At 51.1% G+C, this 27976-nt stretch overlaps 1 protein-coding gene across 1 annotated transcript; it reads right to left on the minus strand.

Annotated features, from left to right (window-relative positions):
• Nucleotides 1-778: 778 nt before the first annotated feature.
• On the minus strand, nucleotides 779-27976 carry LOC116949468 (uncharacterized). The gene is made up of 7 exons (XM_076072103.1): nucleotides 27474-27976; nucleotides 14700-15837; nucleotides 14019-14089; nucleotides 10702-10833; nucleotides 10045-10179; nucleotides 8278-8410; nucleotides 779-6633 (listed from the first exon to the last, which is right to left on the minus strand). Exons 2-7 carry the CDS (start codon nucleotides 15238-15240, stop codon nucleotides 5777-5779), a joined length of 1869 nt encoding a protein of 622 aa, XP_075928218.1. The 5' UTR covers nucleotides 15241-15837; nucleotides 27474-27976; the 3' UTR covers nucleotides 779-5776.

Genomic DNA, 27976 nt, shown 5'->3' on the forward strand with positions numbered 1-27976 from the left:
GATGATAGCTAAACACGTCTTAGGTGGCGTAGGGAGTGGCTGATTAAAATTAAGTTGGAGGTAATGTGTGTGCTGTATGTACCTTCGAACTAATTTTATTTAAACCCGTGGCACGCCACGGTAAAGCGAGTTAGATTCAAGGGTGTGATGTATGATAAAGGGACACGGGACGGGAAAGGGAAGAACAATAATGGTAAATAAGAGCAAAAGGATGGAAGATGAACGGAGAAACGGGAGCAGGGGGGTGGGGGGGGGGGGGGTCAGGAGAGATGAGGATTGGGAGGAAGAGGCTGCATCAGGCACTCGACGCTTCTGCGTGGAGGGGCAGCGTCTGTTTTCACAGGGGGCGGCGATGGAGGAGGAGGGGTTCAGAGTGGGGGTGGCCACACAGAAGTCACGTGATTTACGGGAGGGTCGAGCTAAATTTATACAGAGAGATGCGAGTACGTGTGACGTTGAGAGAGCTAATTGAAAATGTAAGATACACGTCGTGTATTTATACCTGTGTTGCACGTGACAATGTAGGGATTTTGTCTTTTAAGTTTCAAGTTTATTTTCTTTGACCGGTTGAGAACTCAAGAGACCAGGATGGTGTAATGTGTAAGTGACCTGGGGCCTAAGTCTGCCAATTAAGGTTCAACGATTGCTGCCGTATAATCCCAATTGATTAAGTGTATTTGTGTGTACGTGTATATCGCACGTGACGTAGAGAGTGTTTGTTTACACTCAGACGTGTTCCTCTCCGTGTTTAGCAATCATCAGGCACGTGCAGCACGTAACTACTCAACTTGTATTTTGAAAGATGAAGACTGGTACATACGGACGGGCGGACCGTGGTAAGAACAAAACCGCTGGTTCAAATATCACGCACTGCACATTTGCCGAGTTACACTGGGTTAGTCCATGGACAGGAGCAGAGGACATGGGCACGTAATTTAATTTGTAATTTGATATTTAAATCACACACAGCCCAAATTGTAACATTGTAACCTTTCCATATACAGTAATTGATTTGCTCTGGTAAGTTGTAATTTTAACATGTTTTGCCCATGCCAGCCGCACGTTCATTGTACGTCCACAGGGCCAATCGACAGTGAAGGCCGCACCGCGATGGCATTTGCAGTGGTTGGCCAAATATTAGTAAATGCCCTGTGTTTAGCCTCACGACGGAGTCTCAAGACTCGTTGAGCAAGAGGGTGCTCCTGCTGCACTGTCGTGTTTGGCCATTGCCATTCACAAAGTGACCTCTTCACGCAGAAGCAACGGAGCCTTCGTGAAAACTCCACACACGCAACGGAGATATCGTGAGCGTAGGAACCTGATTTTAATCGGTGTAATTGACATTGCTACACATGTCCCATCCACCTTTAACTTACAACCCCTTTGTCCATCCACTGCTGGATGAAGGCCTCCCCACGCCGTTATGATCACGGGGTGCTGACCGCACTTTAAACCACTCTGGTTAGTGAGCGCGTTTCGGCGGTAGTAGGCAGGGAGCGGTGGCGCAGTGGCTAGCAACACTGCGCTACGAACCCGGCGACTCAAGTTCCATTCCCGCTCACGCCCAACATCAGTGACGAATATCTTAACCGGTGCTGGGCCTCCCCTAGGCAGACTCAGCCGTAAACGAGCACCTGGTGCTGTGGGTTAAAACATCAGCACTTGGGATACAAACGGCCTACGGCCGTGGTGTTGGCCACCCACTGCCTCGTAAGGCCTTCGTCGGTGCTCGGTAGCAGCACCTGCCCCAAGTCTGACAAGGCCCTCTGGGGGATTTTTTATTTTTATTTTGGAGAGGAGGCAGCACCGATTCAGGCATAAATCGCCACTAATGCTAGCCGTGGCCGAGAATCACCATGTCGCGGTTTTATACCAGCCACCGACATCGCTATGTATCGACACTGCAACTCGGTCTGTCAGCTCCAGTGGTATCGGTGTAACATATGGAGTCCGCGTCGGAAGATGAAGACTTAATATTTTCTTTGTACCAAAAAAAGGTCTTAATTTTTGGCTGAAGCGGTTGGTAATATCCATCATCATCAACATCCTTAATCCCATCAACCGCCTATCCACTGCTGGATGGATCACACCCCATCATTATAATAGTAATAATAGTCGTGAACACAGCGGAATATAGAAGTCGCTGTACAAAGGATTACATCGGAAAACGTGATATCAACAGCAACAAAATAATTTTAACAGTAATAATTATGATTATTAACATTGACATCAGTTATTATATGTACATGGACGCACGCAGGCGCGTGTATATATAATGTGTGTGTGTGTACGTGCCGTATATAAGTACATACAACTACAGGCTGGGAAGGTGAATTCTCACATTGTGCAAATATCTAGGGGCACTGTCTCTGCGCTGCTCCCTGGTCAGTTTTAAATCCACGAGACGTCAAAACGACTCGGAGAAAGCACCCGGCTGGCCAGGAGATTCCAGCCACACCTTGACGCCGATAATTTCAACCGCGTACCTTTTCATTTGGTTTAGACATCCACGGGGGCACACAACGTGCGTAAAAATACATACACGCAGACACGCGTGTGTATCATACACAGACACGCGCATGTAATGAGAGCGACACATACATGGGCGGACACACCTTCGAATACATAGACACACAAATATTTATACATACACGCGGGCACACACAGACATATATCCCACGTATAGCCATAACAAACTTTTTGGGGCAAATGCCGTTAGCGAGCACCTATGAAGGCCGGAACGGCACACGAGGGGGTGGGTGGGCCAGCACCACGCCCGGCCGCTTTTGTCTTCCCAGTGCTTGCGATGTTTACACACCGTACCAGATAACACATAGGTGCACGCAAACATGACAACGGAGAGCAGTCGACACCTGTTTGAGAACAAGATAAGTGACTTAATGAGATATCCACACTCGATGTAATCACCATCACCGTCATAATCATCGTCACCAGCAGCACATGCACGTTACAACTGCTGTGTCATGTATCTTTTGATGCAGTATCATTTCGGTGGCATACACATGTAATCATGGACACCATGGTCAGCCTCCTCCACATCATGCATCATTGTGAACCGTGGTCTATCCACTGCTAGATGATGGCCGCCTCACGCCATCATCCCCTCATGGTCCTGTGAAGCCACACATCCGATCTCATAGCGGAAACGGGCAGTGACATCCTCTCGTACACATCGAGACGTTGAATCTCTGGACTGGTCGTGGGTTCGATCCCAACCCCGACACCGTAATAGTTTTCGTTTTCTCCCCATGATAGCGTGGGGGTTTTCTCCGGGTCATCTGGTTTCTTCCCTCCACATGCATTTGGCTGCTGTTCATTTCCACATGATGTGCCACTTCGTTGAACTATCATTTGTGACCAGGTCGATTCTGAAAAAGAGCCGTATAGCTCAGTGGGGCCTTACCTGGTGAGATTTAAAAAAATGTATTTCGTTTAGTTCCTCACACAGGAATCCAAACTCCCATTATGCCCATAGAATAAAATAAAATAAAAATATTGCTGTGGTTTTCACACCTGATGATGATTGCTTGTGTTGCAGTCGAAACGTCGTGAGAATTGTATTGTTTTATAGTTTTATTATTTTATTGCTTCCCTTCTACGTGACCTTACCGAAAGAACCAATAATATGCATCCCTGCAATCACAAAAGCTTTAAATCAAAGTTTATAATTAGGTCAACTTGTAACGTTTAAAATGATGTCAACTTGCAACGTTTATAATGATGTCAACTTGTAACGCCGCACCACAGTATCCGCTCCTAGCTCTCGATGAGAGAGAACGTCTCAGAGGCGCGAGGAGGAACCACAAACGAGCAGTAAAGCAGCAGCCACGCAGTGAGCCGAGTTCCAAATTCCCCTCCCCTAAGTTTTGCGGTCCTCTTTGATTTAAGGTGTTAATTGGCCAATTAACGAGTGTGAGAGGAAACCGGAACCCCCGGAGAAAACGCACGCGTGCGAGGGGACAACGCTCTATCCCATGCAGATGGAACAGGCGGAGTCCACGTGTTGGTCTACCGCCATACCGTGGCGAGCCAGGGTGCGGCAGATTCCTCGACGCCCCACGGGGAGGGGAGTTTCACAACACCTGTGGGTGATTCACCAATCCTCGCTGCGGCACTCCGCGGTGCGGGATTGCTGGGCGCGTGCAGCACAGCCACCACCTCGTTTCACTCGACACCTCGTTCTCAAAGATCGTTGACCGCCCATAAAAAAAATACGCCAGAGTAACGTGGAGTTGTCACCAACGGCTCGGCAATGAAAGGGCGTGAACCTCAAGTTTCGAGCATCCATTGAAACATCTTATGCAACCGTCATCACGGTATTCTCCTGATTATAAGACGCACTGCCCCCCCCGCCCCCATCTCCTCCTTGCGTTTTAAAGCAATAGTTAGAGGTGCGTCTTTTAATCCGGTAGGTGCGCGTGTGACCAGATTTGTAAAACGATATTGACACCGGGCAGAAGTTTGGGGTGCGTCTTACTTTACAGAGTGTCTTATAATTCGGAGAAATACCGTAAAACGGAGAATACGGAGACAGGCAGGTAGACCTGTAATGATGCTCCACCTCTCGTGATTCAATGGAGTGCCAATCATAAAAAAATGTAACATTGCAGAAAACGAATCGACGTCTCTTGTACCGTACAACAATGGTCCCGTGGCACAATGGCCGGTGGAACAATGGTCCCGTGGAACAATGGCCCAGTGGAACAATGACCCCGTGTAACAATGGAACACGGCGCATACGACCAGGGAAATCATCGACTGTCGTGAAGACGACACGAATGCGTGCGCGAGTCGTAAGCGCAGAGAGATTCACGATTGGAATTTACATAGAGAGAGAGAGACACGAACACACACGAGGAGCAGCGGACACATGAGCAGGTTCATAATGGCATCGTTGACGCTCGCAATGAAAAGTGAGTGTGCTGGGGCAGGACGCGTTACGGCTTAGAAGGGGGCACGTGGTCACGGACGATAATGGAGTGGGCACAGTCAGTGAATTGAAGGCATCCACCGAAGGAGATGGAGCGACGAAATCAGTACACGTGCAGCTGCTACAGGAGGTGGATTCGTAACATCGCGGGATCTTGAGAGGCTGCGGCAGCCTAGGCCTAGGGGAGGCCTGCATCCAGCAGCGGATGGAGCATGGCTGATGATGATAGCGCTGTATGCAAATATTATGATAAAGTTGCTCAAATGAAGATGCAGCAGTTAAATAAAACAGGTGAAATACATATTCCATGGGTCTTTCGGTAAAGCCACTTAGATAGAAAAATTTAAAAATATATGTTTCTATCTACGTGTCTTAATTAATTATTTTCTATCTACGTGGCGTTACCGAAAAACCCAAAGAATATGAATTCCTGCAGTCACGAAAGCTTTAAGTCAAGATTTAGTTAAAATACAAACGTGTTCTGGGAGTGGGAGATACGAGACGATAAAGAATCGATCCTTGAATCTAAATAACCGTGGCAATCGATCGATCGCCGCCGGGACGTTGAATCATTCCGACCCGCGTCGTTGGACAAGAGGAAAACACCGAGGCAAGGGCACACGCAGACAGGGATCCATACAGACAGAGTGCGCAGACACGGAACACGTTTACCGGGACGCCGGTGAGACTGGAGTAGGCGACACGGGACTGTTGGTAAACCACCACAGCCATAGCAGCGATAGGTACAGAAGGATGTGGTGTGCCGGGTGCCAGGAATATTTCCCTCGTCACAGGCTGAGAGTAAGCCGTGAGCAGCACGTGGCTTCAGTGCGCCGTCTTGGATTCAAGACGATAATTGGCCGAAGATGACGGTGCTGCTGATGGTGCTGCTGATGCTGTTGATGATAATGATGAGGATGATCGTAATGAAGATGGTGATGATGAATCTCGCCACGTGGGCCCACAAACTTCTCGCTCGCTTGTGGCTGTTCTCACCACACCACCATCACGAGCAGCGCCACCACCACCAGCAGCAGCAGCAGCAGATCTACCACCAGCACCAGCTGCAACACAACCATCAGCTGCAACACAACCACCATCAGTACCAACACCACCACAAGCAGCAGCGGCACTAGCAGCTGCAACAGAACCACCACCACCAGCCACAGCTCTATCACCAGCAACACAACCACCACCATCACCACCACCACCACCACCAGCCACAGCTCTATCAGCAGCAGAGTCACCAGCAACACAACCACCAACAGCAGCTCTACCACCAGCAACACAACCACCACCAGCATCAGCCGCAGCTCTATCGGTAGAAGCAGCAGCAGCAGCAACACAACCACCACCACCAGCCACAGCTCTATCGGCAGCAGCAGCAGCAGTAGCAACACAACCACCAACAGCAGCTCTACCAGCAGCAGCAGCAGCAGCCACGGCTCCGTCCGCGCCGCCCGCCGCCGCCGCCGCCGCCTCGTGCAGCTTGCGCACGTGCTTCTTGAGGTCGAAGTTGCGGCAGAAGCCGCGGCCGCACGCGACGCACGTGTACGGCTTGCGCTCCGTGTGCGTGTGCATGTGGAAGGCCAGGTTGTACACCTGGTGGAACGCCTTGCTGCACACGCCGCACTTGTACTGCTTGTCCCCGCTGTGCGTCAACTTGTGGTTCTTGTAGTTGCCTGCGGGGTGGGCATTACGTAAAGATGAGGGGGGGGGCGGGGGCGGGGTACGACGGTCGAATGCATACACGCAAATGAATCAATGCATCGTTCCGTTCCATTCCTGCGTACGGAGGGCGATATTGTTCGGGAAGCTGGATGGTAAAGGTTGGGAGGACCGCTCGCCACGACGAGAGGGCTTCAGTGGAGAGTCGAGTGGTGTTGCTGTTCCTTCTCCTCCGTTGCAGAATGCACAGGCTCGTCTGTTATACGGTCCATCATCGATTTACATTGCCCGTAGACAGGCATTGCCCGTAACACTGCCCACAGAATAACATTGCACACATACGAACACTGCCCATTTGCCAACATTTCCCATCGTTGCATATTGCTCATAGACTAACATTGCACATAGATTTACATTGCCCACAACAATGCCCAAAGAATAAAACACTGCCCATATACTAACATTTCCTATCGTTGCACATTGCTCATAGACTTACATTCCTTAAAGATTTACATTGCCCATAACAGTCCCCATAGAATAACATTGCCCATATACTAACATTGCCCATATACTAACACTGCCCATTTACTAACACTGCCCATTTACTAACACCATACTTGCACATTGCCCATAGATTAACAGTTCCCATAGACTCGCACTTCCCCATAGACACGTTGGCCATGACAATGCCCGTACACTAACATTGCCCAAAGACGAACACTGCCCATATACTAACATTGTCAACAGACATTGCCTACAGACCATTCCATTCTTGCCACGTGGCAGCATGTTCAGGAGGCTAAATGCCAATGTCGAGGTCTGCTGCTGGCCACGACGAGAGGGCTTCAGCAGAGAGAGAGAGAGTTCGTGTCGTTTTGCCGCTCCTCGTGCGTGTTCGTGTTCGTTAAAGGAGTGCAGGCGACGGTGGTTTACGATACGGTCCATAGGGCATTCGGTGGCTTGGCCACGATCGCACCCCTGTGGCGCTGTCTTTACTTTTCCATTCATCACAGCGACGTGCACATATCAGCCTGCTGGTGATGTCCTTATGCGGTTTATAGTGACACCAGAATCTGGCAGTGTTGCCCCTGCTGCACTGACGGGAGTGCACAAGCGCAGTTCACGAAGGAAAACGTCACACGTTCGTCATTAACACTTTCTGTGGCCTTAAAAGGAGCATTTGCAATGCGACGTTTCAGGCAATGGCCCTTCGTCATCGCACGTAAATAGAGAGGCCAGAAATTGGACGTAAGATTTATGAAGTGCAGTCTCCAACACTTGTCCATTCTACCTCTCTGGCCTCTCTATGTGCTATGAAGAAGGGCCAGTGCCCAAAACGTCACCTATTATACATTCTTCAATGATGCTACAGCGTTGGGGGGGGGAGGCGGTTGGGAGGGAGGGGGGTTGTGGGGGTGGGGGGCGTTGGGGCGGTTGGGGGGGGGTGTTTTGGGGGGTGTCGTGGTTGTGGGGGGTGGGGTAAAGGGGGATTGGAGCGGTTGGGGAGGTTGTGGAGGTGGGGGCGGTAGGGGGGTGGGGGGGTTGTGGGGGGAGTTGGGGCGGTGGGGGGGTTGTGGGGGTGGGGGGTGGGTGGGGGGGTTTTGGGGGTGTGAACGTGGCCGTGTCAAGGGCGTGTCGTCCCCGTCTCGCGAGCTCACCTTTCTGGTGGAACCCCTTGCCACAGAACTCGCACACGAAGGGCTTGAAGCCGGCGTGGATTCGCACGTGGGTGTTGAGCGTAGAGCTGCGGTTAAACGCCTTCCCGCACTGCGAGCATTTGTGGGGTCGCTCCTACGACAACAAAAAAAGACAGATCCCCCCCGTGTAGCCTTAAACAGACAGTTGGGGCAAGTGCTGTCAGCGAGCACCTATGTATGTCGGCACGGCACACAAAGGGGGTGGGTGGCCAGCACCACGCCCGGCCGCCTTTGTCTCTCCAGTACGTTTACACACCGCACCGGATACTCATTTTGGCCGTGAGCGGGAATCAAATTCGCGTTGCCGGGTTCTTAGCGCAGCGCGCTAACCCGCTACTCTACCGCTCCCCGCTACTGCGACACACACACGCAGAGAGAGGGGGGCCCACTGCAATCACAGTCACTTGCTGCGCCAGTTTGCACAGTTGTGCCGCACGCCTCTCCGAGGTGCTTTCAAATGTCGCCGCGTGCCGTTCGGAACGATATCCGACGGGCTGGGAATCTCAAAAAAGTCCCCCCTCCCCCCCCCCCCGAAAATCCATGCAGCGAAACGTCGGGCATCGTGTCAAACAATCAGGACAGGTGGCAACCCTTACTCGCAGCGAGTTTAAATCAACCTCTTGAACAACTGTGCACAAAGCACTCGCGCCTATGTGCGCGTTAGGCGAAAACCGTCAGCAAGTTCCTGTAGAACTGCACTGTGGACGGCGTCTTTTGCCTCGGTTCCCCATGAAAAATACAATTTGGGCAAATGTGGTGCCGACTGACAGCAGCAACCATTGGTGCAGTGATAAGAGACGCACGCGGACCGGTTTACTCCTCACTAGGACTCATCAGCACAGTTCAGCTTGGCGACGTGCGTCTGACTGCAGGAGGTGATGACAACCGTTTGCGTTCTCCTTTGCGCGAACCCTAGCCCTGACTCTACCCCCATCTCATAGCCAAGTGCTTCTTAACCGTGACTGCAGCCATGCACCCCTTTGGTTCTCAATCGTAAAAAAAACAAACATGTATATTGTTAATACATTGGGGTTTACATTTTGATTGAAAGCTTTTGTGACTGCAGTAATTCATATTCTTAGCTCTTTCGGTAAAGTCACGTTGAAGGGAAACAACAAAATAATAAAATATATATAAAACAATAAAAAATTCTCACGACGTTTCGACCATAACACCGTTTGTGTTATGGTCGAAACGTCGTGAGAATTTTGTGTTATGGTCGAAACGTCGTGAGAATTTTTATTGTTTTATATATATTAACAATTTATTGTTTCCCTTCAACTTTACCGAAAGACCTAAGAGCATTGGGGTTTGATGAAGTAAAGTAGTTGTTTCTTACGTGCCCGTGATTCATTTGTGTTACCGATGATTTACCGTCGACACAAATCTGGCCATGTCTCGCACCCCTCCCCCTCCCACAAAGGGCATCTTCGCGTGCACCCCACGTGAAGCAACACGGTGCCAGTCCGACCCCGAACGTTCGCGATGCCACTTCCTGAACACCGAAAGTGTGAACCCCGAAAGGGTGAACCCCTTCCCCCGACAGGGTGAACCCCGAAAGGGTGAACCCCTTCCCTCGAAAGGGTGAACCCCTTCCCCCGAAAGGGTGAACCCCTTCCCCCGAAAGGGTGAACCCCTTCCCCCGAAAGGGTGAACCCCTTCCCCCGAAAGGGTGAACCCCTTCCCCCGACAGGGTGAACCCCTTGAGGGTGAACCCCGCTCGCGCACCTGCGTGTGGATGATCTTGTGTCGGCACAGCGTGCTAGCCTGGCGAAACCCCTTCCCGCACACCTTGCACACGAAGGGACGCGCGCCGGTGTGCACGGGCATGTGTCTCGTCAGGTTGTAGTGTGCGTTGAACACCTGGCCCAGGTGGGGGGAGTGGGGGAGGGAGAGAAGGGATATCGAGATGTGAGCCTCCCCGTGTCCCCACAGCTACAGCTCCTCCACACAGCTACACTCAGCCTCCCTGTGTTCCCTGGGCTACAGCTCCTCCACACAGCTACACTCAGCCTCCACGTGCCCCTCAGCTACAGCTCCTCCACACAGCTACACTCAGCCTCCCCGTGTCCCCACGGCTACAGCTCCTCCACACAGCTACACTCAGCCTCCCTGTGTTCCCTGGGCTACAGCTCCTCCACACAGCTACACTCAGCCTCCACGTGCCCCTCAGCTACAGCTCCTCCACACAGCTACACTCAGCCTCCCCGTGTCCCCTCAGCTACAGCTCCTCCACACAGCTACACTCAGCCTGCCCGTGTCCCCTCAGCTACAGCTCCTCCACACAGCTACACTCAGCCTCCACGTGTCCCCACAGCTACAGCTCCTCCACGCAGCTGCACTGATAACAAAGTGGAATGATCGCAACCGCAGTGAGCGCCTCACCTTGCCGCACACCTCGCACGTGAAGTGCTTGGGTTTGAGTGCCGCTGCGTGGCCGGCGGTCCTGGAGGCCTGCGACCTCGCTGTGACCCCCACGTGAACTCCTTGCTCCGACCGACGCTTCTCCGCCGAGCGCTTGGGGCACGAGGGGGTCACAAGGGGGAGGAGGGGTCACGAATATGTCACGCGGAATCATCGTGAACCAACACACGTCATGCCTTTGGTCTCTTAAACGCCGCATCAACATCACCAGCAGAGGCCATGATCTATCCACTGCTGGATGAAGGTCTCCCCAAGCCGTCGGCATCTCTCACAGTCACGCTCTGTAGCGATCCATCTATTTTACAGGGAGGCCCTCACCCATCAGTTGACTGACAGAAGAGATGCACGTGCACATTAGTGCTGTTGTGTTATTTTCAGCACCTGGGGGGGGGGGGGGAGGTCCCCGTTTAAACACGGAGGGCAGAAACCGTGACTCAAACCCATGCAGGCTCAGTGCTCCGACACAGCCACGAGCGCTCCTGAACCAGCCAGCCACTTCAACACGCGTCAGTTAAAGACCATAAGCTCAGGCTTAGAGCCTAAACCCTGGGCCCTCTAACCCCTAACCTCCGGGGTCAAGCCACAACACCCATCCTCTCACCGCCACATCCATGCCTTCCGCCCCATTTACAGCTCAAACCCCTCCGCCCCCCCCTGCAGCACCCCGCTCATGTTCACGTCTCCCTCGTGCCAGCAACGGGCAATGGCTTAGCGAGCGGGTGTGCAGGCGGTGCGACTGCGCTTCCTTTGAAAAAAAATGTTAACACTTCGGAGGATTTGCAACGATACCACGAGAAATGTGCCTCCGCGCTCTGGAGACAAGGCTGTGCATTGACAACGATGGCGAGCAAGTGGGAGACTCTTTGACTTTTTGTAGCTATTTTACGTACATTTGTTTTCATGTTACGATGTATTATCCGTTGTTTTTACATTAAAAACGATAGTCCCATATAAGTGTCAAAAAGAATATTGAAGCACTCTGTATAGACAGAGGGAGCCCAGGCACGGGGCTACGAAGCGGTGCGGTGTGGAAGGTGGAGGGAGAGGGTGCCCCACACCATCGCCGTGATTCGTCATCCATCAGGTTTGGTGGTGGCTCTCGAGGTGGCTGAGAAGTCCAAACTCTGGATCCGCACACCTTTGGGCACTGCACCAGGGGGGCGGGGGGGGGGCGCGCTCACCCTCGCTTCGCCGAACCGGTGGTGGGTGTTTGCCCACTTCCCGTAAGCTTCAGCGGCACATTCCGCAGGAGGCAAATTACTCGGTCCGCTGACCGTGGCGACCATCTACTGTCTTTGTGCAGGTGTTAAGCACGAGACAACGTTGAACTTTCGGCTGGGTCAGCCCTATGCGTGTAATGTGTCAATCCCAGGGCTGTATTGTATACGCAGATTTGTGCGAATTTGAGTCATTCTAGCCCTTCTGGAACTTCATCAGAATGTACATCAATCAGTCAATATCTCGCTCAGTGATGGTCACCGATAACGACGTAGAGCAGCCCTCCGTCAATTAGCGGTTTGATGAAGGCCTCCCCATGCAGGGTTTGTCATCAGGGCGCCATGGTGGCGAGATGTTAACTACCTCGCCTGGTATACAGGAGGTCGTGGGTTCGATCCCGACCCTGACACCTGTATATTTGGAGTTTGCATGTTCTTCGCGTGGTTTTTTCTCCAGGCCCGCCGGGTTGACTCCCCCCCCCCAAAAGTGGTTCTAATTTTATGTTAAATAAGAATAAATAATTAAATTAGCTTTTTTCAAATGATGACGATAAATTCAGTCAGTTTTATTATTACAATTATCTGTGCCTGTTATGGACAATGGGGGAACAAATGGTCGTTACTGCAGGAACGAGCGTTTGAGGATCTACATATCCTCTCAGACTCTGGCGTTTCACCACGAACCCCCCTCATGCACTATTCCGTTGGCTTCGCCGCGTTGGTGTTCAGTGTTGACACGCGTGTTGTCGCATACGGCACTTAATGGCCCACTCATCGCCACCGCCAGCCTAATGAGCCCCACGCCTGCCCTATGATGATGAGGGCGCTAGATCGTCCAGAGAATTCGCAGCTTCCTGTTGCCATGCAGTGTAAGTTTGGGAGCATTCACATCCTCCTGCTGCTACTGCCAGTGTAAGTCTGGGAGCATTCACATCCTCCTGCTGCCAGTGTAAGTCTGGCAGAATTCACATCCTCCTCCTGCTACTACTGCCAGTGTAAGTCTGGGAACATTCACATCCTCCTCCTGCTACTGTCAGTGTAAGTCTGGGAACATTCACACCCTCCTCCTGCTGCCAGTGTAAGTCTGGGAACATTCACATCCTCCCCTCCTGCTTCGTGAACCCGTTACTGAACCAGCGTGGTGAAGTATCATCAAGTTGCCTCCTCAACCGGGACTGCGTTGGGAGGCCCTCGTCCAGCAGTGGGTTGACAACCGGGGCTCTACGTGTAACACGCGTGCTTATTCTAGCTGAGTATTTTCTCATTTTCATTTCGGCAACAAGGCTATGCCACTACATTTGAAAGACTTGTACTGCAGTAGCTCCCCCCGTCTGTCCGTAATGGGAGGGGCTAATGCTCCCGTAAGGATGGTCCGATACAAACCAAACTTCCGTGTAGAATTGCCTTTCAATTAGGGGCTTGCCCCACCGACAACCAGCCACATCGATGAAAGACGCTGCCTAAAAAAACTCGGAGGCACAACCCTGACCAAAAAAAATATTTCACCGACCACTTGCCAATTCGCAAACGAATTTTTCCCTGACAGCTACCCCCACGACTTCGGTACCGCTGGTGACTCTGCTTACAGTACGAAGGCGTTCAGCATTGCCGATTGGACACGAAAATAATCGCAGGTTGTGAACGCGTTCCGGAATCCACGCCGTATCTCGCGGTTGTTTTGTCTTCTCGTTTTTTTGTTGCTGTTGTTGTTGTTGTTGCCGTTGTTCGTTACTTTCCGCCTCACGTAACACTTCTTTGGTGTAAGCCTGAGCGCCGGAGTCGTAGAGGGAGGGAGGCGAGGGAGTGGCCATAAGAGGGGGAGGCGAAACACACGGGGGGGTGGGGGGGGTGGAGGGGGTGGGGTGGGGGGGCAAGGTGGGGGGGGTCGTGGTGGTGTGGGGTGGGGGGTGGGGGGGATGTCGTGGTGGTTTGGGGTGGGGGGGATGTCGTGGTGGTGTGGGGGGAGGAGGAGGTGGGGGGGATGTCGTGGTGGTGTGGGGGGAGGAGGTGGGGGGGGGTGTCGTGGTGGTGGTCGTGGTGGTGGTGGAGGGGGGGCAGCACCTGTGGGTACGAGGGGGCAGGGTTCCTTTGGGAAGGGGCCGTAGCTTCCCCTGACGCTCCACCCACCAGCGCTGCAACGAGAGACCGGGGCGGCATTGGCTGGGAAGGGCAGCGGGCGGCGCGAGCGGCTCAAACCTCGTGAGCCGCGTGAGCCCGGGTGCACTGAAGGTCGTGAAGGGACGTTCCTGTTGATGGTGACGATGTTGCTGGCTGCTCCTGCTGATGGTGGTGGTGATGATTTTGCTGATTGTGACGATGCTGCTGCATTAAGTGCGTTAGGATGATGAAGACGACGACGATGGTGATGGTTTGTAATGTCATCACCAACAGCGCCACCACTAGCAGCAGCAAAAGTATCATCGTCACAATCATTGTGGCTCTCCACCACCGCCATCATCACCGCCATCATCACCACCACCAACACAACCACCACCATCATGACCATCACCTATATCGTCACCACCATCATCATTAACATTGTCACGTCATCACCATCAATCAACATCGCCATCAAATATTCATACCAACACCACCACCATCGACTTTCCATCACCACCACGAACATCACCACCCTCCAAGGACAAAGATCCCCCCCAGTATAGCCTTAACAGACTGTCGGGGCAAGTTCTGTTAGCGAGCAACCTCTCTCCACGACACCCAGCACCCCCCCCCCTCCCTCACCTTTGTTCGGCGCCACCCCGCCGCTGAGCGCCCCTCCTCCCAGCAGGCACCAGCTGATGGGGGGCGCGGGGGCCCTGGTGAGTGGCTGCGCGCTCAGTGCGCGCGGCCTCACCACCCTGAGCGCCGGGGGTCCCGTCTGCACCCCCGCTTGGGGAAAACAGCGACCAGCTCCGGCTGCAGACCCGGTCCAGCCGAGAGCGGCCTTGGACTCGCAAAGACTCGCAGGTGGCTCCGGTCCATCCACACCCTCTTGCTGGCTCTGCTGCTGCTGATGCTGCTGTTGTTGTTGTTGCTGGAACACGATGGCGTGGCCGGAGTTCTTGAAGGGCAGCCACCCGCAGCGCGCCTGCTGCTGCCCATCGCTTCCACTCACCGTGGCGCACGGCAGCAGCGGAATGGCGTAGGCTGGAGAGCGCTCCGTGAAGCTCGCGGTGGCGAGGCCGGCGACGCCGCGAGCTCTGGCCAGAATGTCCGATCTCCTGGGAGCCTCGGCCATGATGCGTTCAATGGAGAAGGTCAGGGCCTTCGAGTGACTGGCCATTGTGAACTCAACTCGCTCGCTCTCGCTCTTTGTTTTACTTAATTAGATAGCTCCACACATTAAAAAACAAAAAAATAGTTGTCAATAATAATTATGATTATACTAATGGTGGCAATTCGTCAGGGGTTAGTTAGTTTTTTTCCGAACCCACTCGATATTTGCCGGAACGCTGGCTGCGAGGCTTGGTATGGGGTCGTAGAGATTATCTGTGTAAGGCACTAACACTACAACACAATCTACGCCTATCCACAATAATCCTAAATAATTCTACCCTATTTTTCCCATAATCCTACGATGACGATAATGTATCATGAGGACAAGATAAAGCGTGATGAATACGACAGGGTGCCAAAATAAGTTCGCGGGCACAGCGTTCCGGACTGTTCCCGTTATCGTTAAGCACCGTAAATAGGAAATAAATAATCTAATGGATAAATAACCGTATCAATAAATAATTACGTTAAATAAATAGGCGCGCGCGCTAATTAAGTGAGAGTAATTTGTAATTAATTAGCCGGCTCTGGAGGAGGAGGGGCGCTGTAATTATTTTGAGTCCGCGGGCAATGGAGCGAATTTCTCCATCGCAGAACTCGGAACCTGCAAGAAGACACAAGGATGGTCAGAACCTTCAGCAGAGGGGCGCCACGGTGGCTAGGAGATGTTAACTCCCTCGGCTGGTATGCAGGAGGTCGTGGGTTCGATCTCGACCCTGACGCCTGTTTATTTGGAGTTTGCGGTTCTCCCCGTGGTCACGTGGATTTTATCCGGGCCGTCCGGTTTTAGAAACACGAGTACCTGGTTTCTGTACATTTCCGCATGATAAGCCACTTTGTTGAGCTTCCAATTGTGGCATGGTCGCTTCTAAATATATATATAGCTCAGTGGGCCTTGCCTGGTACAAAAAAAATGATCGCATCTCAGTGTCAATGCCAGAGTCCAGTCAAGTCACCTATATCTATAACCAGACGAGGAACCACCGAGACAGCCTCTCTTTTGCGAGGGAGACCTGGGGGGGGGCTGTCAGTTATTTACCCAGAACTCCACACGGTCTGCTGTGTGCTTAGCTCAGAGCGGTCTACCGGCATCCCGTCTAGCCGGGTGGCAGTGATGGTGGCTATGCACGTGGCCTGTAATCCAGCACTGTGGAGCCAGCGAGGGTTGGTGGATTGTGCACAAGTTGTGAAACTCCATTCCTGTGGACGTCGAGGAGGAGCTATATAACACCCTGGCTAGCCAGGAGAAGGCGGCACAGCAAATGTGGACTCCGTCTGCTCCACTACCTGTATAGGAGAGAGAGTTGCCCATCTGTTCCACGTGTACGGGATAGAGTGTTGGCCACGAGCACGCGTGGGGTGTATAAACACTAATTGATTGAATAAAAACCATCCTAGTAATATGTAGAGGACCGCAGAGCTTCGGAAATTGTTGGCAGCGGCTCACTGCATGGCTGCTGCTGCCTTCCCGCTTCGCCGTGGTTCCTCCTCTGAGTCGTTCTCTGTCTACGAGCGAGGGGTGAATGCTGCGCGACGCCGCGTTACCAGTTCACATCGTTACTGTTACTATTATAATTATTATAATGGAGAGATTAAGAATCCATTCGGAAATCTCGGTGAGAAATGCGGCCCCGTGTGTCACGTGACGTCTCTCGAAGCGATCTCTGTCATCTCCAAACTAAGAGGCGCATTTTCCCCACACAAGCCAAGACACTTGGTAATGGTCAGATCACAGGACACCGACCTTTTTAATGATCACATTGGCAAATTTAACAAAAATACTCATAAATAAGTGTTCGTGAAATCACAGTTAACCGGGCTTGAGGCCATTGAGTGGCTACACTTGAGAGCCCGTCTTCCGTCAGGGTTGAGTGGCTGACACGCGGAGTCGAACTGTGGTTCTCCGGCGGGGCCCGGCTGAGAACAACCCCCCGGCTACCTTCCATCACTGCGCTTGCAAGACGCGGAGCCGAGCGACGTCTTTGATGTCAGAGACGAAGTTTCGCTGACTCGATTTGCTTTGAAAGTTGCTTCAAATTCTCAACTCCTAACCATCGTCATTAACATCACCGTCATCGTCGTTGTCGTCATAATCACCATGGACTAAACGCCACGACGGAATCGTTTCACGGTGACGAGTTTAGGATGCTAATCGGAAAGCGATTACAGCCTAGAAATGACATGAGGAATAATAATTATCATAATCATCTCAATCACCGCCATCTTCACCGACGATGATCATGATGACGTGGAGATTTTACATTAAAACTATTGGGACGGGGATAACAACGCGTTCACGACAAAGAATCGAAATTCAAAAATCATCCTCAGAATCACCCCCATCATCATCGTCACCATCACCACAAACATCAACTTCGAGACTCATCATGACGATGGTTTTACGATAAAGTGTTCAGCACGAGCATGATGGTATTCAATCTTACGACCAACAAACTCTTAAGGCGAAAACAATGTCATTTATCATCGTCATCACTATCAACCTAAAGAGTGTAGGTGGCTTTACGGTAAAGTTCTCAGGGTGGATATAGAACGCGCATGCCACGACGGAGATAATTTGTAAAACCATTATCATCAATATCATCATCACCATTATATAGAGCGTAAGAAATACTCATCCACCCACAAACTGGAATTGATCAACATCACCACCATCGTAGTCATCATCCGCACCTCCAATTAGCACGGTTGGCTATGTACGGTGCGAAAGAAGTTCAACATACATACAGTGAGGGGAAAAAAGTATTTGATCCCCTGCTGATTTTGTACGTTTGCCCACTTACAAAGAAATGATCAGTCTATAATTTTAATGGTAGGTTTATTTGAACAGTGAGAGACAATAACAACGAGAAAATCCAGAAAAACGCATATCAAAAATTGTATACATTGATTTGCATTTTAATGAGGGAAATACGTATTTGACCCCCTCTCAATCAGAAAGATTTCTGGCTCCCAGGTGTTTTTTATACAGGTAACGAGCTGAGATTAGGAGCACACTCTTAAAGGAAGTGCTCCTAATCTCAGCTTGTTACCTGTATAAAAGACACCTGTCCACGGAAGCAATTAATCAATCAGATTCCAAACTCTCCACCATGGCCAAGACCAAAGAGCTCTCCAAGGATGTCAGGAACAAGATTGTAGACCTACACAAGGCTGGAATGGGCTACAACACTATTGCCAAGCAGCTTGGTGAGAAGGTGACAACAGTTGGTGCGATTATTCGCAAATGGAAGAAACACAAAATAACTGTCAATCTCCCACGGCCTGGGGCTCCATGCAAGATCTCACCTCGTGGAGTTGCAATGATCATGAGAACGGTGAGGAATCAGCCCAGAACTACACGGGAGGATCTTGTGAATGATCTCAAGGCAGCTGGGACCATAGTCACCAAGAAAACAATTGGTAACGCACTTGGCCGTGAAGGACTGAAATCCTGCAGCGCCCGCAAGGTCCCCCTGCTCAAGAAAGCACATATACATGCCCGTCTGAAGTTTGCCAATGAACATCTGAATGATTCAGAGGACAACTGGGTGAAAGTGTTGTGGTCAGATGAGACCAAAATGGAGCTCTTTGGCATCAACTCAACTTGCCGTGTTTGGAGGAGGAATGCTGCCTATGACCCCAAGAACACCATCCCCACCGTCAAACATGGAGGTGGAAACATGATCCTTTTAGGGGTGTTTTTCTGCTAAGGAGACAGGACAACTTCACCGCATCAAAGGGACGATGGACGGGGCCATGCACTGTCAAATCTTGGGTGAGAACCTCTTCCCTCAGCCAGGGCATTGAAAATGGGTCGTGGATGGGTATTCCAGCATGATAATGACCCAAAACACACGGCTCAAGAAGAAGCATATTAAAGTCATGTTTTGCAGAGGGATCAAATACTTATTTCCCTCATTAAAATGCAAATCAATTTATAACATTTTTGACATGCGTTTTTCTGGATTTTGTGTTGTTATTCTGTCTCTCACTGTTCAAATAAACCTACCATTAAAATTATAGACTGATAATTTCTTTGTCAGTGGGCAAACGTACAAAATCAGCAGGGGATCAAATACTTTTTTTCCCTCACTGTAGTTACATACTCATCATCGCTATCATCATCTAAAAATACCGTTCGTACATATATTGATGGTGTGATCACGGGTACAATAAAAAGGCGCTTACGACAAAGAGCTGGAATTCCATGATGACGTTGACCATGATTTCGTTAACATTGCGACTCACTACCATCATTCCTATCCCCGTTGATGAGCTCGGATTCACCACGGGTAGCGTCATCCCGCGTTGTAACAGGACTCCCTTCTCTGTGTGTTGCTTGTGCGCGCGAGCACGCCGCTCGTCGATTATTTTGCCGCCTAATTACGAATAATTGTTTAAGTTGAAATGACTAATTGAGGCAGCTGCGTTAACTTGCATGTGCACCTGGGGGGGGGTGTGGGGCATGGTCGAGCGAGTCGCGGAGGATTCCGCTGCACGAACACAGACGCGAAGAGAATCTCCCTCAGCTATCGCGAAAGCGGCGCGATAGAGACGCGCAGTCTGCGGTCGCGACGCGGACGACGACGATGGTGACGTGATGATGATGTTGTTGTTGTTGATGATGGTGATAGAACGACTGAATATTTATGCGTAAAAGTGCGCGTTGTGATCGCTCGCGCTGATGTCGGCGACGCTGATCGCGCGGAGTGAAGGGCGGTGCAGAGTTGATCATCTGGACAGTCCCACGCGTAGATTCACAAGCAAACGTGCGCGTAAACACCTCGTGTCGATCCACTGCTGGATGGATACGATGCCCTTTCTCCCCACGTCCGTGCGAGTCGTGGGGGCGGCGGGGGGGGGGGGGGGGTGTTCGACCATACTTCGCCACGCTGGTGAATGTGGATTTTCGGTGAGGATTGTATCTTAAGTGTTACGGACGCAGGTTTATAGATCGGCGCCATCCATGCTATCGGAAACAATAGCAGCCTTAAACCCGCTTTCCACAGGCTTTAGCGTCACAGTCGTTCAGAAGTAAAAGTATCGGGAAATGAGATTTAAAAAATTTAGAAATACCGTGTTTTTTTTATTCAGTACAGTTTTAAATGTCCAGATACAAACTATCGTTAGCCTAGTTTCCAAAACAACTGAAGTCGAAACCCTTATGCCAGTATTTACGAGAGGCCTACAATAGTTTTGCGGTGTGTTCGAGTCGTCAATAAACAAAAGCATGCTTTTAAAATGTTAGTTCAGAATCGTTCACGAGCTCCACACGAGGAAAATGTGGGTATATGTAAACAAAAAAGTCACAAATATTTCTTCCAAAAAATTTGACCCAATTCTTTGAGAGCCCACATTCAGAAACCCACTTTTAATAATATTTTAGTAATACGTTTTCAGATTCCCCCGTCCCTCCTAGTTGTTATATATGTATGACTGATTATATTTGTGCCAATTTTCAGCTATCTAGCCCTTTCTAGAACATAATAATAATAATATCAGATGCATCAACCACCGTCTATTGGATACAGGTCACAGCGTGGATACTATTCTACACATGGACAGCTCTTGTGTCGATCCACTGCTGGATTAGGACCTGCATATGCCGCGCGTGCTTGTGGGTGGGTGAGCGGAGGGGATATGACCATACTTCACCACGCTGGTCAGGTCGAGTAGGAGGGCGGGGGGGGGGGGCACCCAGGCATAACCGGGTTCGACTCGCGTTGCGCACAGTAATGTATACCACGGCGCCACCAGAATTAAATACGGGTGGTCTGAATACCTTTGTTATAAAATGTATATAATGTGACAAACCAGGGGAAGTGTGACAGTTGCTGAAAATACTCAATAAATAAAGACTATCAGAAAATGTATCCAATCTGTAAATGACGAGAAAAAGTGATCATAGGAGGGAAACCTCGGTTCGAATCCGGGTTTCACCCGTGGCCATCTGTGGTGAATCTGGGGTTTCGTGGATACAGCGCTAATGGTCTCCGCCCGGCTCGTATAAGACTCGCACAGTGGAGAGCCGTGACTTGTACAACGTGGGCCGAGTGTTGATTAAACGTGGAGGTGTGTGCGGGTTGATGGTCTCAGCCTGGTCTCCCAATGACTGCACCAACAGTGCATCTCCCCCCCCGCTCCCCACGCCGCCGCCACCCCATTAAACTGCCTGTTGAGCGTAACCAACATTCCCGAAACGTACCAAGACAAATCGGTCATATTAACATTCAGGGCATGTCAACGTTATGCCCCTAAGTGAAGTAGTTCAAGAGGTCTATTGAAGCGACTCCAGGATAGGAGTTCTTCTGTTGGGTCACCTTTCGGGGCCATCGCTTACAGAGCAGAGTGGTGGACCGAGCTAGCTAGCCAGCCAGCGACTCGGTAAGCCGTTGGACCAACGTTCGCTCAACGTTCCGTGCTTACTGAATAGCAGTGGTGGAATGTGAGCTAGCTACTCGGCGACCCGGTAAACCGTTGGGCCAACGTTCGCTCAACGTTCATTGCTTACTGGGTGGACTGTGAGCTAGCTAGCCAGCCAGCGACCCGCTAAACCGTTGGCCCAACGTTCGCCCAACGTTCGCCCAACGTTGCGTGCAAGAGTTCCGAATTGAAGTATCTTTAATGAAGGGACGTGAGAACAAGCAAGTGGCGTGGAGCATTCGTAGAACTCTGGAAGAGACCACTCGGTCCACAACATCCACTCGAATGTACGTTGATTGGTGACCCTCGACAAGAGGCTGGCAATCGTGAAAAAGGAAATGGGCTTGTCCCTTTCCAGCCAATTCATTCTTTTCATCATCTTGCTACTGGCAAAGGGGTCCCAACAGCTATAACTGCTCGACCCGAGCTATTAATGCTCTGATATTTGCTTTGTCTTCGTCCTGTGCGCCTTTCGGCGTTCTCTGGTCTAACGCTGTTGAGAAAAGGGGCAAAAAAGTAGGCTGTCTCTGGTGTAGGCCAATCAGTTTCAAGGACGGTGCCCATACATTATCAAAGCACCTTTGTTTGCGTGTTTTACCACACGCGCGTGTGGTTAATGCAGACGTTATGCATTGTGTCGATTTGGTGTTTCAACATCCAAACGCCTCCTCCATTCTTCCCGGAAAGGAGTGAAGCCTACTCTTTATATTTCACCAACACCTTGATACTGGCTAAAAAGGTTCCAACGGGACTACAATACGCTTGTCATTGAGGAACTGCTGATTGGGGGGTTCTTATGCACAGTTCCCAAAACGGCTGTGCGCCGCGCGCGCATTATCATCTGCGTCGCGCGATGCGAAATCTTGAAAAGAGCAGCATCTCGAACGTTGTAAATCACTCAACTCACACGCGTAATGGCAGGCGATGTGTGTACGTTGGGAACACGTGTGTGTGTGTGTTTGTGCGTCGGTATTTCGGTCTGTCTGTGTGTGCCTATTCAGCTTTGTGTATTTAGGTTTGTCTGTGTGTGCCTGGTGTATGTTGGTGGTTGTGGAGTCGGGGGCGATCGGTAAGTGCAAGCTACGGAGCCGGCGGCCCGAGTTTCTATTCGCGCTCGCCGCCAATAGCAGTGGCAATTATCTGAGCCGATGCTGGGTCCTCCTCGAGGTCGACTGAGCCTTTAAATAAAGCGTCTGGTGCTGTAAGCATCAGAATTGGAGAGACAAAGACGGCCGGGCGTGGTGGTTTGCCACCGACTCTCCACGTGTGCCGTACCGGCCTTCGCTCGCAAGATCCCCCCCTCCCCACAGGCTGCTTAAGGCTATAAGGGGAACCTGTTTATTTTGGTGTGTGCGCGTTGTGTACTTGTCTTTGTGTTGGGTAGGTGGGGTAGGGAGCTGTAGGTGTCGTGGTTAGCGCCGAGTTCGAATCTCGCTCACGTCCAACATCGGTGACGATTATCCGAACTCGCTAAAACGGCACTTTGCCCCACAGTTTCGTGACGGGGACGTCTCTGTCTGCGTGTGTGTGTGTTTGTATGTGCGCGCGCGTGCGTGTGTGTTTGTATGTGCGCGCGCGCGTGCGTGTGTGTTTCTGTGTGTGTGTCTCTGTACGGACGTATGTGTCGGTTTACGTGTGTATTTATCGGGTGTATGTATTTGTGCATTTCGGTTTCATGTGTGTGTGTGCGCGTCTATAATTTGTGTTTCCATCTGTGCGGGGTTTTTTATGGGGAGCGGCAGTGTAGCGATTAGCGCGCCGCACTACGAACTCGGCGACCCGAGTTCGATTCCCGCTCACGGTCAACATCAGTGACGACCGTCTGAACCGGTTCCTAGGCATCTCATGAGCACCTGGTGTCTAAACATTGCCAATAAAGGAGGGAGACAAAGACGGTCGGGCGTGGTGCTGGCCACCCACCCGTCGTGTGCCGTGCCGGCCTTCACAGGTGCTCGCTAACAGCACTTGCCCCAACAACCTGTATGTCTACATTGGGCTTCTTTGGAATTGTCTTTTTATTGTACGTATATATGTCTGTGTGTAAGGAGTTGTTTATGTGCCCGCACCTCCGGTTATCACGGTTGGCTACGTACGGTGCGAAAGAAGTTCAGCACACATACGTTTGCGTGTAAACGCTTGTACATACTGCATGTGTGTGTGTCTGTGTTTTTGTGTGCATGTGTGTGAGTGTACGTACTGTATGAGAGTCTGCGTGTGTATGTATGTTTGTACGCTGTAGTGTGTAAGCGTGTGTGTATGTTTTTGTATTTTTGCGTTTGTATTTTACTTAGTTTATGTGTCTAGTTACATGTACTTGTGTGTGTTTGTTTTATGCCTGTGTGATATTTGTGTAATTGTATTCAGATGTACTATTTGTGCTTTGTGCATACGTGTGTATACCTGTGTGTGTGTTTGTCTTGTGTAGGCGTTCGCAGGTGCGCTATGAAGCCGGCGACCCGAGTTCGATTCCCGCTCACGGCCAACACCAGTGACGATGATCTGTATCGGTCCTGGGCCTCCCCTAGGTCAACTCGGGCTTAAATAAGTACCTGGTGCTGGCCACCCACCCCCTGGTGTGTCGTTCCGGCCTTCATAGGTACTCGCTAACATCACTTTCCCCAACAGTCTGTTGAGGCTAAACGGGGGATCTTTGTCTTTGTGTGCGTGCATTGTGGGGAGCGGCGGCGCAGTGGTTAGCGACGATGTGAGTTCAATTCCCGCTCACAATGAATATCAGGGGCGAATATTTGAACCGGTTCTGGGCTTCTCCTAGGTCGACTCGGCCTCAAATTCGTGCCTGGTGCGATGCGTAAACATCAGCACTGGGGAGACAAAGGCGGTGGGGCGTGGTGTAGATGACCCATCGTGTGCCGTACCGGCCTTTATAGTTGCTCGCGAACAGCACTTGCCCCAACAGTCTGTGCGTGCTATGTGGTGGATCTTTGTCTTTGCCTGTGTATTTGCTCGAATTGACGGTGAGTGATGGTGACGACTTGGGGAGGCATTCAGGCAGCAGTGGATGGAGCATGGCTGATAAAGATGATCATTCCGATCATGATTGAACTACCGCTGTTAAAAAATACAACTGAATCATAATAACGTTTAAACTACACCCTACTACCTGCGTGAAAAAGGTAATGTAACGAGTCCTCCCCCCCCCTTCACAGCCAATATCATTAGCCGTGATCTATCCACTGTTGGATGAAGGCCTTTCTCACCAAGCCGGTCCTGCGACGCAATCATGAATCTCTCTCCTAAAACGCGAGCCGGTTTCACGGATTCACATCCGCCTCGAACGATGCTCTCGGCCTGTGTTTTCCCAGCCTTTGGCTGCCACTCCGCCGTTGGTCTCCACCGAGCAGCGACGCGTTCCCTTCGCCCCACGCGCACTTGACGTGACCTAACGGTCCCGATGCGATGTCTTTAACTCGCCTGTGTTCTCTAATCCACGTGTTCCTCTTGCTGTCCCTCGGTGTACATTGTCGGCGTGCAATCTCTCTCCCTCTCTCTCTCTCTCTTCCACCTACCCGTAATTGTTTTTTTATTCTACATTGGCAAGCCCCCCCCCCCCCCCCACTGAGCTATGTCGCTCTTTTTCAGAAGCGACATGGCCACAAATGATAGCTGGACGAAGTGGCTACTCATCGCGTGGAAATTTATAAACAGACGAATACTCTGAAACGCGCGTTTCTAAACGTTTCTAAACGTTTCTGAATCTCAGACGAGCCCAGAGAAAGTCGACTCCGGGGTGGCAAGGCGCAAATGTTGAAAAGCACATCGGCTCCGTGCAACCCTCATTCGTTTGGCTCTTTCCTCCTTTTTAATAGCGTAGTGGTAAGTAATTACGGTAATTACACCAATTATTTACCCCCCCCCCCAGCCGCCCCCCTCGGCACCCCCCCCCCCCCCCCACCAAAGCCTCGCCGAGTCTCAACTCTCAGGGCTCTGCTTCAGGACGGTCCAGCCAAAATGAGACGATGTTTGGCCAATGCCATTTCACGAGGAATGTGGCTGCGCGTGTGGGAAGGCAAACCCCCCCCCGCCCCCCCCCCCCCCAAAAAAAAAACCCCGGAGCAAACTCACCGCGCACACGAGGGGGTTGACACTCAGCGCTGCAAGTCTCTTAACCACCTCGCAGCCGCACGCCTACAATGCCTGGCAAAGCCCGATGGTGGTCACCCATACAAGGACTAAAACGAGGCTCCAGCCTGCTTGTATAATCTGAACTCATATGCACCTGAACTCAGAGGCGTGCCACGGGTATGCAAATATGAGTGACATCTTAAGAGTTTTTTTTTGGGGGGGGGGGGGAGGGCTAGATCGCGTAAATATAAATGTGTCGATAAACCCACCACCACCCGACGCGTAAAATAAAGCCTACGTGCTAAAATGAGTGAAATCCCGACAAACAAAACCCCTTCCGCGTGCGTGCGAGCGGCGCGCTCACGATTGTCTGCGAGTCGGACGGCTCCGCCTCGAAGCTCACTCCGCAACTCGTATTGTTGTGTAATATGCATTGTGATCTGGCTGCTGATGAGACCCAGGAAAGTCGAAAGCGCTCCATAGTTGAGTTCAATGGATACCGCTGGCACCGGAAGACATCGACTGATGGACCTATTTTTTAAATCTATTATTTATATTATTAATACACGCGGAGTGACACTCATGCCTTATCAAGTAATCGGCGTCGTGTTCGTGCAGCAATCATTATTTGTTGTTTTGACAATTACTCGCGGTGTCGCCAAATCAACCAATGCAGCACGCTGAGAGTTTTTTTTGTTTTGTTTAGCAAAGGATTCTCGATCATCCATTCATCATCACCACCATCACCACACACACGCGAGCGAGAGCGCGCTATTATTGAATCAGATATCTGGAAAAGGCGAATCGATGTCAAATGCCTTTGTTGCCCGCCTGCCTGCATCGGGTAACTTCGCCTAGCAGTGGGCATCCGCGCTAACCCGCACTCACCAGCGTGGTGAAGTATGGTCTCACGGTCAACTGCGGGAGGTGCTTTGCGCGGATGTGTTGCTGCCGTTCGCCTTCTCCAAATGTGCTCTCTGGTTGTACCGCGTGTTGTTTGGCATGGTGTCCGACGTTTCGCTCCACGTGGGGGAGGGGCCTTTAATAATAATACTTAAACTACACCCTTCTACTTGCGTAAATAAATAACAAGTATTTACCGGTAAAGACGAATCCCACTTAACAGCCAACATCATTAGCCGCGATCTATCCACTGTTGGATGTTTGAACCGGTTCTGGGTATCCCTTACGGCCCTGCGACGCAATAATGATTCTCTCTCCTGGTTACACTGCGCGTTGTTTGGTGTGATGTCCAACGTTTCGCTCCACGTGCGCGAAACCTTTAACTCCCCCCCCCCACCGCCCACGGAACGCAGAGCGAAACGTCGAACATCATGCCGAACACCACGCGGTACACAACCGCCAAAACACCGGGCGAGAGAGAGAGCTATGAAACGCGGTCCGAGATCAATTGCAAATCTGATTTAAATGGAACGTGCCCGTGGTAGGGGATGTTGTGGGAGCGATGAAATATATATTCTTTGGGTCTTTCGGTGAAGTTACGTAGATAGGTTCAAAGAAAAATCACCAAAAACTACGACGTTTCGATCGCAACATAAGCGGGCGTCATCAGGAGAAGCTGATGACGCCCGCTTGTGTTGCGATCGAAACGTCGTAGTTTTTGGTGATTTTTCTTTGAACCTATCTACGTGACTTCACCGAAAGACCCAAAGATTATGAATTCCTGCAGTCACGAAAGCTTTAAGTCAAGAGATTAAATGCATTGTCGCTTACGTGGGGGGCGGTGCGGCGCATCCAGAAGTGGCGATGAAGCGGCGATGGCTTCCGAATTTTCAGAATCCAATCTCTCACTCTCTGTCTCTTGCCGGATCGCGTCGCGTTTTTCCCCACGGCCAAAGAAACGATCCGAATCTTCGCGTTAACCATGAAGCCAGAAATTAATCATCTCATCGTGTTGTTGTTGTTGATCCGCCACTCGTGTTGTTCTAATCACTTTGCGTACTTGTTTCAAATATTGAATTGGTTCAATAAAGTCAAGTCGTGGAGTCGAGACGTCGAGACGTTGTTCGCCTTTGCGATGTTAACTTTATTTACGCGTGCCGGAGTCTCGGCGAATGTTGAAGGAGGAGGAAGACGCGTGGCGTGGAGGCGGCGTGGCGCACCACTCGCTCGCCGCACTCACCCCTCCGCTCGCTCGCTCGCTCGCACTCACGCGCTGACGAGTCACGAGGGATCGTCTTGTCCAATTAATGTTTCCAATCGAAGGGTCTCTCCGG

Source organism: Petromyzon marinus, chromosome 36, assembly GCF_048934315.1.
Source record: "Petromyzon marinus isolate PM22_M1 ecotype Great Lakes invasive population chromosome 36, UKy_Petmar_22M1.pri1.0, whole genome shotgun sequence".
Lineage (NCBI taxonomy): Eukaryota > Metazoa > Chordata > Hyperoartia > Petromyzontiformes > Petromyzontidae > Petromyzon > Petromyzon marinus.